The following is an 18,856-nucleotide window of genomic DNA, read 5'->3' as shown; positions in this document are numbered from 1 at the left end:
ACTACTTTAGGCAAAGAGTGATCTACTGTCATTAAAGTCTTTGAAGCAAGATTTTCACACACCCTCTGCCAGTTGCACAGAAATCTAAGATTTAAAAAAACATATTCTTTAGACATACATTAAAAATTTTAATATAGAACTCTTAGTGTTTGGATACTTGATCCTATCCAGAGTACTGTTTTATGCACATGAAAACTTTAAGAACTCTGGTAGAGTAAAAGTCTTATCCACGAGACACTTGGTGCAGTTTGCATAGCTACAGGTGTAGCACATTCACATTCACACATGCACATTATTTTAGAAAATAAGATGGCAGAAGATGGCTAATAGAAAAAGATGGAAAGAGGGTGAACCAGAGCCTTGAACCATGATTTCCTGTTAGGTGCTCTATCGGCAAATACGTTTCTAGTACTTTTCCTACAATTTTTAAAAGTTCCTTTGTTCCCTCTGCAGAAACAATCTTGAACCCAGGAAAGGACTGGCTTGTGCATGGCTCACCCCCTGTTCCACTGATGCATTCACATGATAATGTTGTTTAGGGTTTCATAGTAACTAGCTAAGCAGATCATAGTGCTCCCCTAATAACCAAATCCTAAAAATACTGTCAGAACCTCTAAGATATAATGTATATCAACTAATAATCTCATCATCAAATAGCCAATGGACAGCAAACCAAACTAGGGTTCTGGGGAATGACATAATTAGTTGCCTATTTTAACGGTCATTAAATTGTGTAATTTCAATTATGTGCTATAATATTTGATGATTTCTTTTTCTAACTTGCAAAAGAAGAAAGCTGAAATTAAGCACACCTTTCGGTCTCTGGAATCATTTTGACCAGGAAATACTGATCCCTACTTTAAAATTGTGAATCAAAAATACTTACATGATGCAAATATTCAGAAGACATATTTTCTCTTTCATAGGCACGAAAATTCACATTTCAGTCTTATAATTAAATTAGCACATCAAGAGATTCATGCATGAAATTGCTGTTTAAAGATAAAATGTGACTATGTGGCTGAGGCGGATGTAATGACACCCAGAATTTCTAGCTGTACTCTGGCCTTTAAAATTTCCTTAATACCGAAATGATGTGGTCACTTTACATTTTAGATAGGACTTCACAGTAGTAGCACATACCAAGGGCAACTCGAGCAGCAGATGCATCATAATTGATCCAGAAGGACACCCACGAAAGGATTGTGATCAGGATTGAGGGCATATACGTCTGAAGAATGAAGTACCCGATATTTCTCTTCAACCGGAAACTCAATGAAAGTCGAGGATAGGCACCTACAGTAAATACACAAGGGCACAGTGAAGAGCCGCGACAGGCAATCTGCTCTAGCACCCAAGAGTCGACAGCATGCGCCTGGAAACTCCATGAGCTGGGGAGCCAGCCACTACCATGCAGGCTGGCATGTTATTTATAGAGTACAGGAGGAAGGAGTGTACCGGTTTGCAAGATAAGGAACAATAAAGACCTTGTCCGAAGGCTAAAGCTTAGCTGAGAGCTGTTTCTGGGGAGATTTTAGGCATGGATCACAGAATAACCGTAAATATGATGTTCAGTTTTTCATCGACAGCTGTCTCCTTTTTATCCTTGGTATAGAAAGAAAATTGGGGACTTTACTAGGAAAAAAGGCTGTTAGAAATCATGCCGTCTGCGCATCCAGAGGATTGGCGCCACTGGCTCTAGACGACTGGAGAAAGGATAGTTCAATTACACATGGAACTGGAAGAGTAGGTAGCAAACGCAGGCCCAGGGAGGGCTGTAATGCACACTAGGGTATCCTGCTGGCCATAGCCACAGCACCACTGAGAACCTTAGAGAAGCATGTTGAAGCATGCAAATTCTAGTGTGCAACCTGGCTTTTGTAACCTGCACTCTAACCACTACTGCCACCAGAGGTGCAAAAGTAGAGCCTTAGGATGCCACATTAACACGGCATTTGTTCACTCTGTTTTATACTGTTTTCTCAGAATAAGGCAAATACAACCTATGCTTACTCCTGTGTATTTCAACACCATATCACCAGCTGCAATTGGTGCAATTGTCTCAGCTCCTGGTCTACTGGATTGAAAAGAGGCTGGTAAAAAAGAGAGACCAGAGGACCCTATAACACCTGCTTCATGACCGCTCCTCCAATCTGTTTATTGGTAGGGGTCTCTCATACCAAGATGGCCTAACTAGAGCAACTTAGACTTTACCACACCACTTCTTCCATGAGAAATGGCTACATGCTTTCAAGTATATAGGTGTATAACCAAATGTTTGCTGATGATAAGTAATGAAGAAATACAGTTTAAAACACATCCATGATGCATGTAATTTTACTGTTTATCAAAGTAAAAAGCATGTTTGCACACAAGTAAGATGGACACATTTATTTATGGTTACATAAAGGACTGAATTCTGGCTGAATATTGATGCTGTAACGCAATGAGCATCTTGAATGGTTTCAGAATTAAGAAATGTCTTATTCTCAGGGCTCCAATTGGCACTTCTCATAAATATGTGCAAAATATTAGAAGCATGTTTATGGTTTTGAAAGTTAGGAATACTATCCCAAACTCAAGCCCAAATTTAAATAGGGAGTTTTATGAAACTCAAACAGCACTTCAAAAAACCAAACGCTCAGACACAATACAATCCAACAATATATTAGCTTGATACTTAGAATAATGGTATGATAATATGTAAAAAAAATCCTTTGTTCTCCATAATTAAATCTCAGTGCTTCTATAATGCTGGAGAACTCAGTATATGCAGTAAAAAACACTGACGTTTCTAACATGCAGTCCTGAATCTGAGCCCAAGGGTTTTTTTATGCAGCATTCGGTTGGCATCATGTGGAGTGACAGCATGCACAGTACCCAGTCGTGTGTGTGTGTGTGTGTGTGTGTGTGTGTGTGTGTGAGTGTGACCAGAGCCACACTAAAGTTGTGGAGCAAAACATACTTAAGCACTGCAACAAACACCAATTCATAGTTGACTTTGAGTTAATTTTGGTCACTGCTCATTTGAGAATCTTTTACTATAGAAAACCTCAGTTTAGGCTATGGCCAACCGAAGCTTTAGGTGACCTTGACTTTGCAAACTCACTTTTACTTTAAGAATCCAGGTTTTTTTTCATTTTTCCCATTTTTTATTAGATATTTTCTTTATTTACATTTCAAATGCTATCCTGAAAGTTCCCTATACCCTCCCCCCGCCCCTGCTCCCCTACCCACCTACTCCCACTTCTTGGCCCTGGCATTCCCCTGTGTTAGGTCATATAAATCTGCCGCTGCCTCTATGTGACTTATCCACACTTTGCTCTGTGCCACCATATGTTTGTCTCTGCATTCCTTCTGCAGCAGGATCACCCATTCATATACCTATTATTTTATGTGAAGATGGCTGGTATTAACCACTGACTGCCTACTTCACTGCTATTATCCACAGTTCCTGAATTGTATACAAAGAAAGAAAACCATTTACTAAGCTCAGCATTTAAAGACTAGCTGCATGGAACTTCCTCCCGTTGTTTCTCATCTCTCTGTGCAGTTTGCTTTGCAAGGTCTGATCAAATGCACACATAACATTGTTGACATAACATCAACACTGTCATAAATGACACAAGATATATGTAAATTTACAATCTTCTCATTTTCTCACAAAATACATTCACACAAAAACTGGTTTGTAAAGAGAAGTTCTCAAATGTTTCAGGTTTAGGTGGTTTCCACTTGTTAACAGCACTCTTAAGAAGAACTTCATGCAGAGCTCTTGTATCAGACTTATTTTCTAACACTGCCAGGCTAGGGCTTGGGACTTTTTTTTTTTTTTTTTTTTTTTTTTTTTTTTTTTTTTTTTTTTTTTTTTTTTTTTTTTTTTGAGTGTTACTAGCTTATTTTGCAAGAGGAACCTAATCTGCATTGTTCCCTGTCATTACATTCTCCAATTCCTACCTCACCCTGCAAGTGTGACAGTGCTGAATGCTTCTTAACTTTTAACAATTCTCTTAACATGAAACATGCCATTTTGAGGAGAGGTCCTCGGTCTTTTGAAGATTCTATGCCCCAGTATAGGGGAATGCCAGGGCCAGGAAGTGGGAGTGGGTGGGTTTGGGAGCTGGGGGAGGGGAGAGGGTATAGGGGATTTTCTGAGAGGAAACTAGGAAAGGGTATAGCATTTGAAATGTAAATGAAGAAAATATCTAATAATAAAAAAAAAAACATGCCATTTTAATCCACATAATTTTTTAGGTGAGAGATCTACCATTGAGCTACATTTCCTACCTTAGTTTCTTTAGTTGAATATTTCTGATGTATTTATTTGTTCTCTGTATTTAATCTTATTAATTATCCTGAAATCACCTTTTCATTTCAGTTTTTCTTGTTTCTTTCTCTTTTTATTAATTTTAGACCTGTCCATGTATATCCTCACTTGGATTGTGGGTAAGCATGTCCCTAATTATATGCTTTAAAATGTCTAATGGGTTTACATGGAGAGCTAGAGATACTTATCACTTTTTTTTTTTTTTTTTTTTTTTTTTTTTGGTGCAATTGTATCTATCCACTTATTTTCCCATAGTGTGAGTTGGATACAGGGACTCAGCTGTTCTGGGAATCACCCCATGCTGAGTTCTAGCTTCAGTTGTATCTCTAAAAATGCATTCTATGTGGATTCAGTGTCTGTGTGGGTTGCGAAGCCTGGCTTTGAACTTATGATACTTCTTCACCAGCCTCCCAACAGAGTAGGATTACAGGAATGTGCCATCACACTGGACTCCTTTTTCAGAATTTGACATAAAGTGAAATTCTACACTGAATTTTGTTTCACTTTTCAAACACCATCAGTGCATAGAAACCTCTAAGCAACAGAGCCGCAGAGATGTATTGACCAGCTCATGTAATCATAGAATTTTTCCATGTTATCCCATTGAGGAAACCCATGCAGGCCTGCCATCTGGAGGCCTCAGACCCTTTACTCTATCCACATTTTCAGAAGCATAAAAGAACACTACTCTATGTATACTCAAAACTCTCTCATGTAGACGAACAGAATAAAATACTTGGGAATGAAGGTTTCTTCATGTTCCCACAATAACTTTGTGGGGCATTGGGCTATGCACAGACAGGCTGGTCTCCAGTTGAGCTGAGGTCTGAATTCCGAAGGGTTATAATTCACCTTCATGACATGGTAGGTGTTTCCTTATGCTCCTGGAACTCTGGCCCCTGCCTAAGTTACCAACCCCACATCCCCCACAAGAGAAGCATGACTAGAAGTCAAGTAGGCAAAGGCCCAAGATTCTGACCTTCAGGCTAAACTCCTCCCCAGTTACCTAGCAACAGTAAAGACATAATAAGGGCTGTTCAGCTTGCTGAACTTACTGTCTTACTCCTTTGTTCTCTTACCTTTTTACTTGTCTCCCTCTTGCCCCTCACTTCCACCCCCTCTCTCCTCTTTCTTTGTCTTCTCCTCTCCTCTCTCCTCTCCTTTCCTCTCTCCCTCTTACTCGGCTTCTCTCTAGCCTTCTCTCTCTCTCTCTCTCTCTCTCTCTCTCTCTCTCTCTCTCTCTCTCTCTCTCTTTCTTCTGCCTTTCTATAATAAAGCTCTAAAACCACAGAATGTCTCTGCTCATCAAGGACCACTGTGGCTTGGAGGTTGGGACAGGCTTTCTCCTAATGAGCCATTTCTAATCTCCTGATGGAAGGCCTTCCTGTGCTCCAGTCAAGATCCGCTCCACTCACTCTTGTCATTGTTGGAAACCTCTTCCCTCATCCCTTTCTCCTATAACCTTGGTGGCTTTAGCAAAGTAACTCTGGAGTTTCCAGGTAGGGATGTCCCTTGGCCACCCCCTGAAGAGTGGGTCAGAGGCTTGAATGCCCACCCAGGGCTGAGTGGAAAGTGTATGGCAGTCCTTCCACGCCTGACAGGCCAGAGAATAGGTAAAACTCTGGTGAGGTGTGGGTTTTTCCTCCCCCCTCTTCCCCAGGGCCCCCTTCTGAGTTCCCAACATAACTTACTTTAATTTTTACTATGTCTCTACATGAGCATGTCAGTGTCCAGTCAAGGATATTGTCACTGTCTCCATATTTGTCTATTACTTCCTGACTGCAGATTCATAGCCACTGTCTTTAGGAGATTCCTTCCCTTAGCTATAATGAAAGTTCTTGACCCAATTCAATTTACATGATTCCTTATTATGTGCACCCTCCAAATGTCAGTGACAATCTTCTTGAACTGTCCTTGTTAAAATATAATTACCAATATTGACCAAAGTTAGATCTCTGTTGGCAGGCATGCATTCTCCAAGATGCTCATGAAGCAAGGAAATTGCAATGCTGAGCAAAAGCCTGCATTACAACCCAGGAACCATGTACCCACATACAGATGGGTAAAAAAAAAAAATCATTTAGTTCATTTTCTGGACTCTGTATTTGAGTTTAATACACAAAGCATTCAATAATTTCACTCTTTCTCAGTTTGAAATCACATGACATCCTTAAGATCTTAATGAGGTCATTTCAATATTGACACTTAGATGGTGATTTGATGTTAGTATCTGATCACGACATTTATAAATTGCTCTCCTTTTTTCCTATATTGTAGATGAACTAGTCTTTGTTTCAGTCAGCACATGGCAGTGACAAACACCCCAAATCCCAGTAGTTTATAACAATGAAATCTTTTTAGTGCTTTCTGTGGAAAAACTGTGGGATGCCACGATGAGGTGCCACATATACTTACCACCTGTTTCACTGGCCACACCTCATTGTCAACCTTTACATCACGAGAGTGAGAATGTTTAGTCCTCTTTCAGGAAAGAGCAACAAATACTTTTAAGTGCAATGAAATTTACCATATTTCTCAAATTTGATTTTCCCCATCATATTTCTTAATATTTTCTAAAGTACAACTTAAAAAAAAATCAAATACAAACTCAAACTAACACACAGGAAGTGTAGAACCACTGAAATTGTTTGAGAAATCTGCCCTCAGCCAGCATGAGAGATTACAGAATGACAGAACCAAATTCTCCAAGATCAGCAGAAACTTTTATGAAGATAATATTAATCCTGTTTTAAAAAAATATAACAATATTTAGAAATTTGCCAGGACAAAGAATTTATAATTAAGAAGATCTATTTTTGTAATATATCTATGTGGCAAATACATTGTTTTGAAAAAGAACACAATTTTTCAAAATCCATTTTAGCATTTAGTCAGGTGTGAGAAGTGAGCAAAGAATAGTGCAAGCATGAAGAAAGAAATCTCCAAGTCCAAGGACTCCTGACCCATGTCAGGAGACTCTGACAAAGGCAGACTGGACAAGTCCAAGCAAGCCTGGGCAATACTACAAACATACTACATTAGACATGGTCATGAGTGAGATTTAGTGATTTGTGTTTCACACACAATGAAATCAAATATGCATGAAGGACTAAGTTTCTTTGGAGAAGGGGAAAAGAAGATGCTAGGAATAAGATTTCTGAATAATAGTAAATTTAAGAATTCTGAGAGATAACAAGCTATTCTTCCAAGTAAATAGTAGCCTTCTGCTAATACATATGCATCTTACAGAGTGTAAAGGTCCTCATGTAAGTCTGACAGCCTATGGCATGCTATTGGCAGGGTTAAACACCCCAGAACATGGTGTATCTGTGGGAAAATTAACAAGGAGTCAGAGCCAATGGCTAACAATTTAAAACTGAAAAGCATTGAGTACCCTTCAAAACAGCACAAGAAGCTCCAAGATGACAACAGAAATGCAGATCTCTGGTCTGGAGCCTGTGTGCCAATGCAGATATAGGCAGGTCCTCAGTAGATGCTGAGTCAACAGGCAGAGGTGCAGTCCCTGCACAGCATACTGTTCCGAGTCAGGGCTTGCTTGGCAAAAGTATCCAGCAAAGATGCTGATCTCAACCCTTTTTCCCTGGAGGCATTGAAAGCCATGCCAAAACCAGGCTCCGGACCTCCAATTCTCTTAAATTTACATCACTCTCTAGGCATCAATATTTTTGAAGATCTCATTAAAAATGTGCACATACACTGTCAAGCTAGCCTTGTAGATGGATAGCAGCCACTCCAGTGTATCTGTAGAATAACAAGATAATATTTCTGTAGCTGATGCAGAGTGATCTAGGCACTTATGCCTCTTCCTTTTCCAGGCAGCTGCTAAAGGTCTCTCATCACTGCCTTCTGGAAAGAGCACCAGGGCTATTTTTGGGTCCTTTGTCATGCTATTTTATTCACTCGTAATTTACCTTTGACTCTGTAATATAGCCCCACATTAAAAATTCTGTGATTTTAGTACAATATGCATACCTGCAGTTCCAGCACTCAGCAGGAGGTCGAAGGCCAACCTAAACTACACAATCACAACTTACAAAAAAAGGAAGGAGGGGAGAGTGTGACTAATTCTCTTCTCTCATTCCTAGTCACTCCAATATACGCTGATAAAAATCTATGAATGAGAGGAAAGGAAATGTGTGAAATGCAAGAGAGAGAAAAGGGAACCAGAACTCAAGCTGAAAATGCACCTTGGGCAGACCGAGTGTCCTTGCAGTCTTCCTGAGTAAAAGTGCACTTTGGCTCACACGGTGCTGCCACAGAGAAGAGGTGCTCACTGTACAGCTTTAGGGTTTACTTGGATTATTCCTGCTTATGAGGCTGTCCAGTCTCACAGGCTCTCTGTTTCCATGGGCACAAAATCAGGACATTAATACTACTACAAATGGAAGAAAATGTGATAAGCTACAATTCATTAAGATAAAAAAAAATCATTATGGTGGAAATGATTACCATCTAGGAAGTAAAGAGACAAGCCTAAGGATTAAAACAAATATTTATAAGGCATATATTTGATATCCAGAACATACGAAGAATGCACACTCCTTCTCAAAAATATCCCAGACAAACAACCAAACAAAAAGATGGGGGAGGGTTTAGAATAGGTGTTTTTCTAAAGAAAGTGGACACAGGAACACCTGCTTTGTGAAGAGATTCTCAGCTAGATTTATCACCAGAAAAATGTAAGTCAAATGCACAATAAGAAACCACTTCATTACTACTAGGATATAGTCAAATGACAGTGTGGACAGGGTATGGTGTGAAGAAATTAGGTTTTGTACGTGTTGCTGGTGTCAATATAAAATGCATGGATTGCTTCAGAAAACAGTTTGAAAGTTCCTCCAAAGGTTAAACATCACACCAACTAATAAATACATGAATTCACTTTTTGAGACAATAAAAATATGTCTATGTATTATCAAATTAAAATCACAGTGTAAGGCATGGGATACCTTTTTGGTCAGGGAGATCTCCAAAACAACTATTGTCCTTAGTTACCCAGCATAACTAGATCATAAGAACTATGATTAAGGATACTAAACAAGTTACAGGACACAGAGAAATCAATTTCAAGTCCATTGAGAAATATCCTCTTTTGTGTTCATAGTGTCAGATGGTGCTGAGCAGGCAGAAAAAAAAATACAATCTTGGTCCTAGCCAGCACTGGCTACAAGCATGGAATACATGCTACAATGCTGACCTGCTTGGAACTGTCTTCCCATTGGTGTTGTAGCAGCGCAACTATTACTGGGTAAATAACTGCTTTCTGATTTCATTATGCTTATACCTATAAACTTGGGTGGCAGCAATTGATATAGAGATGCAAAACTGATCAAAGTGCTGAAATAAGAGACTGAGGGCTCAGCCCTAGATGTGATACCTCCACTAATCCGAATACCACTAAAGCTCAAGAGTTGCCAAAGAAGGGACAGGAGGAAAAGGAAGAGCTGGAGGGTTGGGGAGTGTTGTGGAATGATGCATTCTGTGTGCATTGTTATCACATTAATAAACTCACAGAAGTTATGGTCCTATAAAAGACCTACATAAGACAATGGCAGTTAAAATCCCGATATAGATGGCGTGGGTGATCTCAAGGCTGCATCCCTTACTAAAGAGCTATTGACAGGTAGTAGCAACTAAATAGAATCATTCTTTTGTGATATGGTCATTGATAACTTTCTCATGCCCCAGTGTGTGGCTTCATAGCTATACACATACTGGCAGCACTAATTAGGCTTAGTGAGTAATGAAAAATAAAAAATATATTAAGTTGTAAGAGAGACATTTTGGAGGAAGTACAGTGGGTACTAAAGGGGGGAAAGGGTGGATGTTATCATATTTCATTATGTATATGTCAGAAATCTTCAAATAAAAATATTTAAAAATAAATTATCATATTGCAAGAAATGAATATAAGTGAATAAATAGAAAAAAATGTCCACAGTAAAACATGTACATAAATGTTCATAACAATCTCATTCTAAATAGCCCCCAGATGGAAATAACTAAAATTAATTGTTCAATGAATAAGAAGTGCCAATTCTATTCATACAATAGAATAGTATTCAGCAGTAAAATGTAATAAAAAATGACACAGAGCACACCATGAGTGCCAAAGAAAGCTTAGGTAAAAGCAGCCACTTACAAAGAACTCTATTGTGTGACTTCATTTACACGAAGTGCATGGAATAAGCATATACAGAGAAAAGGGAAGTGGGTTAGTGATGGGGCCTGGGAAAATTACTGCCCCAAACTCCATGGTTTCACTGAGGAACAGTAAAATTTAAACTTGATTGTGTTCAAAGTTTCAAAGACTTAAAAATACATAAATTACCACTGAATTGTACATTTTTAATGTGTGAATTATATTGTACATGAATATCTCAATAAATCAACTGATAAAAAGGAGAAAATCTGCTATGTGTCTATTGGGAATTACATGCCTTCACTGATAGAAAATATTATGTTGCCAATAAATACATATTCTTTTTTTTCTTACTTTTCCTTTTTTCTTTTCTTTTTGTAATCAAAGTTCTCTTACCATTGAAAATATTTAGACATGTTTGTTAAGAGTCTTAAAGGTAACCCCAGTAGATGTATGTAGATAAATACTTTTATAAGGATATAGGGTAATGAGTTTTTGAAAAACCCTGGCTTCTGCAGTGAGACATATGTCAGGACCTCCTAAAGGCAAGTGATTTCACAGCAGCACACTCAGACTCAAGCAGTTCTCTGGCAGAGGTTGTATGCATGTTCTGAGCCTACTGTTTAGTACTTAGGAACTGGAAGTGGAGTCCAGTCTAGAAATGCAAGTGAAGGATGTGCAAAGAAAGAAAATGGACAAGGGAGAAAGGAAGGGCAATTTCACACTGAGCTCAAGAGGAGAGTAAATCATGAAGAAGACACAGATGTTAATGCATCATTCTGCTTTGTTCCTCTATACCTACTATGTCTTTACAAATAAAGAACTAATGATAATATTTTGCCAATATGAATTTAGGAAAATAGTATTAAAGTTTTTTATTCTGTGAAAAGATTCTTAGAAGCATATGTATTAACAGAGGGACATACAGGAGGCTTTAAAGGAAGCTCAGTTTGCCATAATCAATGAAGAAGCATGATAGTATTTTTGAAACTGAACTTAAAGAACTGATCAGTTTCACCATTAGATATCTCAGTCTTTCTTCATATTTCAAAATCTTTTGAAACAAAGTCATAGTGTCCTCATCTAGTTATATTCCAAAAAAATTAAAATATCACACATCTAATAGATTTAATAATCTATTCTCCATGGTACTTGAAAAATATCTTAAGCTTTCAATGCAAAAAATACTAAAAAAAAGCAATAAATTTTTAATTTGGCAAAAACTGAACATTACAAATTTTGGCAGTGTGTAGGACAGACACTCAGAATCAGTGTGAAAGATGCAATCCTGATTTGGTGATATTCAAGCCTTGGGTTCTAGGTAAGGGCTCCTCTATCCTGAGTTGAGCACATTTACTATGATCTCCTTAATTCAGAATGTCCTTAAACCCAGTTCTTTATCTTACAGTGATTCCCATGATCTGTACATATTTTCACAGCTCATTAGTGTTACAAGTAAAGAACCTAACTCCCTGACTTTAAAACTCAAAATATTTTCCTACAAAGTATACTGTGCTAGAAGAAGCTTTCTTTAAATGTTACTAGAAAAATAGAGATGCATTTGACTCATATTTTATGTAATATGAATGCAAGAATTGCCCCCCCCCTCATTTTTTACTCCCATATTAATGACACAAACAAAAGAAGTAGACATTGAGGATTTTCTAAGAATGAAGGAGATGGATATTAAAAGCACTACTTTGACACTATAGAGAGAAATTTACAGTACAGTGGGACATGTGTCTGTGAGGAACAGGGTCCAGGATGTTAACAAACACCAAAACCCATGGATTCACAAGTTCCTTCTGTAAAGTAGGAACTTTCATCAAACCTACAAACATGCTCCTATATTCCTTAGATCACCTCCATTTTCCTTCCAAAAGCTAATACTACAAAAATTGTCTGTCTGTCCTATTCTTGAGACAGGATCATGATACTTAGCCAAGCCTGGCCATAAATTTTTAATCCTCTGGCCTCTGTTCTTCCAAATGTGGGCGTTGCAGCACCTATTGCCATGCCATCCCATTTAAAAATAAATTAATTATTTGATAGTGAAATTATGAAAAAAAGAAAATCAGGTATAACCAAGCCAAGAGTAATAAATAAAAGTTAAGAGTGGCAAGGACGTTGCCAACTTAAAGCAAAGGGTGTAATGAGTTGTGTTGAATAAATAAACCAATGTTCAGATGAGATGTCAGAGCAGACCCTCATGCACACACTATTTCTGAGAAGGGTATTACAATACACACAACCTATAACACACTGTGCCTTCAATTTATTTTGATAAAGACAGGAAATTCAAATTATGTCTTTCACAGGCAGCTCATCAAAGACGCTTACCAATTAGGCACCAGAAAGCACATTCATCATCACTATCAGCTAGACAAATGGAAGACACAAGACACAACTTACATCTGGTAGGTAATGTCTAAGTCAAGTGTGTGGGGCAGGAATCTCAGGCTGGCTGATATATGTGCCATGGTATGAGCATTTTGGAGAGCAGTTTGGCATTGTCAGTTAAGTTTCAACATTTCCACTTCTACTCTAAGGCATGTAAATAACATTTATCTCCACATATAGTTATTCAAGCTACATTATGCCTTCCTGTGAATAAGAATCTATAGATTGAAAAGAAAACAAATGAACTGTAGTGTGGAGAGGAATTAAGTCTTCAAATGTGAGGCTCAGGTGGATGTAGACCAGGCTGGCCTTGAACTCAGAAATCCCCCTGCCTCTGCCTCCCAAGTTCTGGGATTAAAGGTGTGTGCCACCACAGCCCGGCTCATTTTATCTGTTATTGAGAATGGATTCCAAGAGACTTGTTCACATAGAAAACTGTTCTACCCTTAGGCAGGACCCCTTCTACACTATTACTTTTTTTTGATGAGCTGGATCAATTTGATTTGACATTTAAACTTTAAATAATCATTAAATGTTGCTTGCACATCAAAAATATTTCAGTAACATTTAAACTTACTAAATGTAATGAAACAGAAACTAGGTAAAATAATGAAAAAGATTCTTTTATTGCTACTCCGGCAGGAATCAGTGGTCTTACCTGAGCTTACTCAGAAGTTCTAATCATTGCCTTATTAATTATTTCTTTGAGAGAAGTAGTCAGATCCATTTGGTAAGTGATAGAGTTTAAAAGTTAAAAGATGACCTGTCTGTCTATGTACCAATACCATGCAGTTTTGATCACTATTGCTCTGTAGTATAGCTTGAGGTCAGGGATGGTGATTCCTCAAGTTCTTTTATTGTTGAGAATTATTTTCGCTACCCTGCTTTTGTTTTTGTTTTTGTTGTTTTGTTTTGTTTTTAAAAATGAGAATGGTTCTATCTCTGTGATAACTGAGTTGGAATTTTGATGGGGGTTGCACTGAATCTGAACATTGCTTTTGGTAAAATGGTCATTTTTACTATGTTAATCCTACCAATCGATGCATATGGAGGATCTTTTCATCTTCTTAGGTCATTTCAATTTTTTTTTAAACAGCGATTTGAAGTTCTTGTTGACAGATCATTCTTCCTTTTTTCCCTTTTTTTGTTTTTTGGGTTTTTTTGTTTTTATTTTTGTTGTTGTTTTGTTTTGTTTGTTTCAGAGATGAGGACCAAACTCAGGGCCTTCTGCTTGCTAGGCAAATGCTCTACCACTGAGTTAAATCCCCAACCCCAAGATCTTTCACTTGCTTGATAGAATTACACTAAGATATTTTATATTATTTGTGATTATTGTAAAGAGTTGTGTTTCTGTAATTTCTTTCTTAGTCCATTTATCATTTGTATAGAGGAAGGCTACTGATTGATTTGAGCTAATTTTATATCCAGACACTTTGTTAAAGTTATCATCTGTAGGAGTTTTCTGATAGAAATTTTAGGGTGGCGTATGTGTACTATCATATTACCCACAAATAGTGATATCTTGACTTCTTCGTTTCCAATTTGTATCCCTTCCATCTCCTTTTGTTGCATAAATGCTCTAGCTAAAACTTCGAGTACTATAGTGCATAAATATGGAGAGAGGGGGCAGGTTTGTGTTGTCCCTGATTTTGGAGGGATTATTTTAAGTTTTTCTCCATTTAATTTGAAGTTGGCTGTTTGTTTGCTGTATACTGCTTTTATGTTTAGGTATGTGTCTTGAATTTCTGATCTTTTCAAGACTTAATATGAAAGGGTGTTGTATGGATTTTGTCAATGTTTTTTTTTTTCAGCATATGAGATGATCATGTGATTTTTTTTCTTGATTTTGTGTATGTAGTAGATTATGCATATGGATTTTCATACATAGTGGATTATGTAGATGGATTTTCATATATTGAACCATCCTTGCATCCCTGGGATGAAGCCTTCTTGATTGTGCTGAATGATTGTTTTAATGTGTTCTTGGAATGTGATTGTGAGAATTTTATTGAGTGTTTCTGCACTGATATTTATAAGTGGGATTGGTCTAAAAATCTTTCTTTGCTGGGTCTTTGTGTAGTTTGGTATCAATGTAATTGTGGCTTCATAGAATGGATTAGGTAGCTCTTTAAGCTCTTACACTTCTTACTCTCTAGCCCTCCTTTTTTCTCTCCTTTCCCCCTCTCTCCACGTGGCAATGGCTGGTATCCCTCTTTTTACTTTTTCTCCTTCTCCCTGCCTTTCTACAATAAAGCTCTAAACCCATAAAAAATAAAAATTAAAAAAACAATGAATTGGTAGCATTCTTTCTATTTCCATTTTGTGGAATAGTTTGAGAAGTATTATTAGCTCTTCTTTGAAGGTGTGATAGAATTCTGCATTAAACCCATCATGTCCTGACCTTTTTTTTTTTTTTTTTTGGTTTGGTTTGGAGAGACTTTTAATGACTGTTTCTATTACCTTAGGGGTAGTGGGACTGTTTGGATAGTTATAAGAACCACATGGTATTGGTACAGAGACAGACAGGTAGATCAATGGAATAGAATTGAAGACCCATAAATAAACCCATATACCTATGGTCACTTGATCTTTCGCAAAGAAGGAAAAACCATACAGTGAATAAAAGAAAGCATTTTCAAGAAATGATGGTGGTGACAGGTGGTTTGCATGTAGGAGAACGCAAATTGATCCATTTTTATCTTTTTGTACAAAGCTCAAGGTTAAGTGGATCAAGGACCTCCACATAAAATCAGAAATGCTGTATAGAAGAGAAAGTAAGAATGAGCCTCGAACACACCAGCATAGGGGAAAATTTCCTGAACAGACCACCAATGGCTCAGGCTCTAAGATCAACAATTGACAAATGCAACCTCATGAAACTGAAAAGCTTTTGTAAGGCAAAGGACACTGTCAATAGTACAGAAAGACAACCTCCAAATTGGGAAAAGGTCTTTACCAACCCTACATCCAACAGAGGGCTAAGGTTCAAAATATACAAAGAACTCAAGAAGATACACTCCAGAAAACCAAATAATTCAATGAAAAATGGGATAAACAAAAAATTCTCAGCTGAGGAATCTCGAATAAATGAGAAGCACCTAAAGAAATGTTCAACATCCTTAGTTATCAGGAAAATGCATATGTAAATGACCCTGAGATTCCACTTTACACCAATTATAATGGCTAAGATAAAAAACTTAGGAGACAGCAGATGCTGGCAGGGATGTGGAGAAAGAGGAACACTCCTCTATTGCTGGTAGGATTGCAAACTTGTACAACCACTTTGGAAATCAATCTGTTGGTTCCTCAGAAAATTGGAAATAGTTCTACCTAAAGACCCAGCTATACCACTACAGGGCATCTTTATATACACCAAAGATGCTCCAACATATAGCAAAGACACATGTTGCACTATGTTCATAGCAGCCTTATTTATAATAGCCAGAGCTGAAAACCACCCAGATGTCTCTCAGTGGAAGAATGGATACAGAAAATGTGGTAACATTTGCATAATATGTAACATTTATACAATGGAATACTGTCCAGCTATTTAAAATAGCAACTTCACAAATTTTGCAGGCAAATAGATGGAACTAGAAAATATTATCCTGAGTGAGTTAACCCAGCCCCCAAAGGACATACATCTTATGTACTTACTGATAAGTGGATGTTAGTCTAAAATCTCAGAATATCCATGGTGCAACTCACAGACCATATGAAGCTTAATAAGAAAGAACCCCAAAGTGTGAATGCTTCAATCCCACTTAGAATGGGGAACAAAATAATCACAGGAGGCAGAGGGAGGAAGAGACCTAGGCAATAGAGGGAAGAAGAATGGAAAAAGGGAAGATGAAATCAGGTATGGGAAGAAAAGAATTCCAGAGAGCCAGGAGAATGAATAGAAATATGTAGCAGTAGGAGGTGGCAACTGGGAGTCCAGGGAGACTAGAGAGTCCGAAATGCCAGGAATTCCAGAGACTCCCAGGACACAATGGAGATGACAATATCTGGAATACCCAACAGTAGGGAGATAGTACCTGAAGAGACCACCTCCAGTAGATAGACATGATTCCCACTTGAGGGATGGGGCCACCCACTTACTCAAAATTTTTAACTCAGAATTGTTGCTGCCCAAAGGACACACAGGGACAAAAAGTGGAGCACAGACTGAGGGAAAGGTCATCTAGAGACTTCCCCACATTGGGATCCATCCCATCTGCAGACACCAAACCCTGACACCATTGCTGATGCCAAGAAGTGCTTGCAGACGGGAGTCTAGTATAGCTGTCCTCTGAGAGGCTGCCAGCACCTGACTAAGACAGATATAGATACTCACAGCCAACATTGGACTCAGCCAGGAGAGCCCAATGGAAGAGTTATGGGAAAGACTGAAGGGGATTGCAACTCCATAGGAAGAACAACAATATCAACTAACAGGACCCTTCAGAGATCCCAGGAATTAAACCACCACCAAAATGTATACATGAGAGGGTCCATGGCTCCTACATATGTAGCAGAGGACTGCCTTATCTGGCATCAATGGGATGGGAGGGGCTTGTTCCTGTGGAGGCTTGTTGCCCAGAGAAGTGCCATGCCAGAGGGACAAGGAGGAAGAGGGTGGGGGTGGGGTATGGGAAGTAGGGAGTTTGGGGAGGAGAGACCAGGAAGGGGAACAACATTTGAAATGTAAATTAATAATTTAATAAAAACAAGTTAAAATTCAAGAAATGAAGTGCACAAAAATTTGTTTAGAAGCTCTAATAACATTTTAGGTCTTGACCAAAAGAATCAGAAAACTCTAGATATGTTTGCTTTATACTTATTACTGGACTGACATCTATTAGCCTACTGAGGACTGGGTGCCACTGTGCGGTAACTGTCTCCTCTCACCTTGTCGGTCACTGTCCTTATGGGTCTATCTCTTCTTCCCATGCTTATGTGCTTTCTTAGAAAGCATAATGAAGGCTTCCAAATTTGAGTTAAAATTGTTGCTAAACTCTGAGTACTATGTTCATAAGCACTTTCATAAAAATTAGAATTCAGAATGAGAACAGGACATAGCTAATAGTCCTAAGAGTTCTCAAGAAGTCAGTTGCTTAAAGAAGGAAATGCTTAAAGAAGTTCACCTTCTATTTTCTTATTCCTGGTGGACTTTCTTGGGAGAACCCATTGTTGGGAGTTTGGTTAATTTGTCAGAACCCCAAATGCATGGTAAAATACAAATAAATTTACTCAAGAGACTTAAAAAACATTTGATGAAATGTGAGATTAACACTTGACAGATGACAAGAAATTATACCAGATGTGTTTCAAAGCTTTCCAATGAAAAAATAAGGAACTGGTGAGGAGAAGTGCAAGTGGCAGGAGAACTGCTCCCTGGAGAGTATGAATGGACTGTGGTAGTGCAAGACAGAAAAAGGAAAATATGTCAAACGGAGGCGAGAATCTGAATAAAAGCTTGGAGGTGCAATAAAGAGTGAGTGGCAGGAGAAAAGAAAGACAATTCAATGAAGTCACTAAGATCAAAGTTTAGAGTGTTAAACTGAATTGCTGAGGAGTCAGAGACTGAGGCCACAGAAGTGTCAGAGCTGGTCAGTGGCTTGAGAAGAATGATAGCATTGAGCTAACACAGCAGTAGAGAACAGTAGGGTTCAGAGGCAGATGGTTCCTTTCTTGTCTTCCATGACTTCTTAGTATTGAATTAAGACATTCCAGGATCCTGAGTTAGGATGTGCAGGCTTCAAACCCCAGGATCAGTTCTTAAAAGCCTGCACCGTAACGCAGCTTATCTAGAAACAGTTGGCCTTTGGTACAAGACTGCAAAGGAGTCAGATTCAGGTGCCACACAACGGTCCAGTGGATTGTTGCTTCTCACAACACCATACTTTGTACAGCTCTTTTGTAAACTGAATTACATGTTTTTATAAGCACTCACTTAACACACACACACACACACACACACACAC

At 38.2% G+C, this 18,856-nt stretch overlaps 1 protein-coding gene across 2 annotated transcripts in view; it reads right to left on the bottom strand.

Moving 5' to 3' along the window:
• Positions 1 to 18,856, bottom strand: part of Gabrb3 (gamma-aminobutyric acid type A receptor beta3 subunit) — a 239,435-nt gene that overhangs the window by 15,443 nt on the left and 205,136 nt on the right. For both annotated transcript variants that reach the window (XM_021197353.1, XM_021197343.2), the window contains exon 7: positions 1,144 to 1,296. In XM_021197353.1, the coding sequence (XP_021053012.1) occupies positions 1,144 to 1,296 (153 nt within the window). The remainder of the gene's footprint in view (positions 1 to 1,143; positions 1,297 to 18,856) is intronic.

This window comes from Mus pahari, chromosome 1 (assembly GCF_900095145.1).
Source record: "Mus pahari chromosome 1, PAHARI_EIJ_v1.1, whole genome shotgun sequence".
Taxonomy (NCBI): domain Eukaryota; kingdom Metazoa; phylum Chordata; class Mammalia; order Rodentia; family Muridae; genus Mus; species Mus pahari.
Note: the sequence above shows the minus strand (reverse complement) of the source record. Positions and strands in the feature narration are given on the sequence as shown.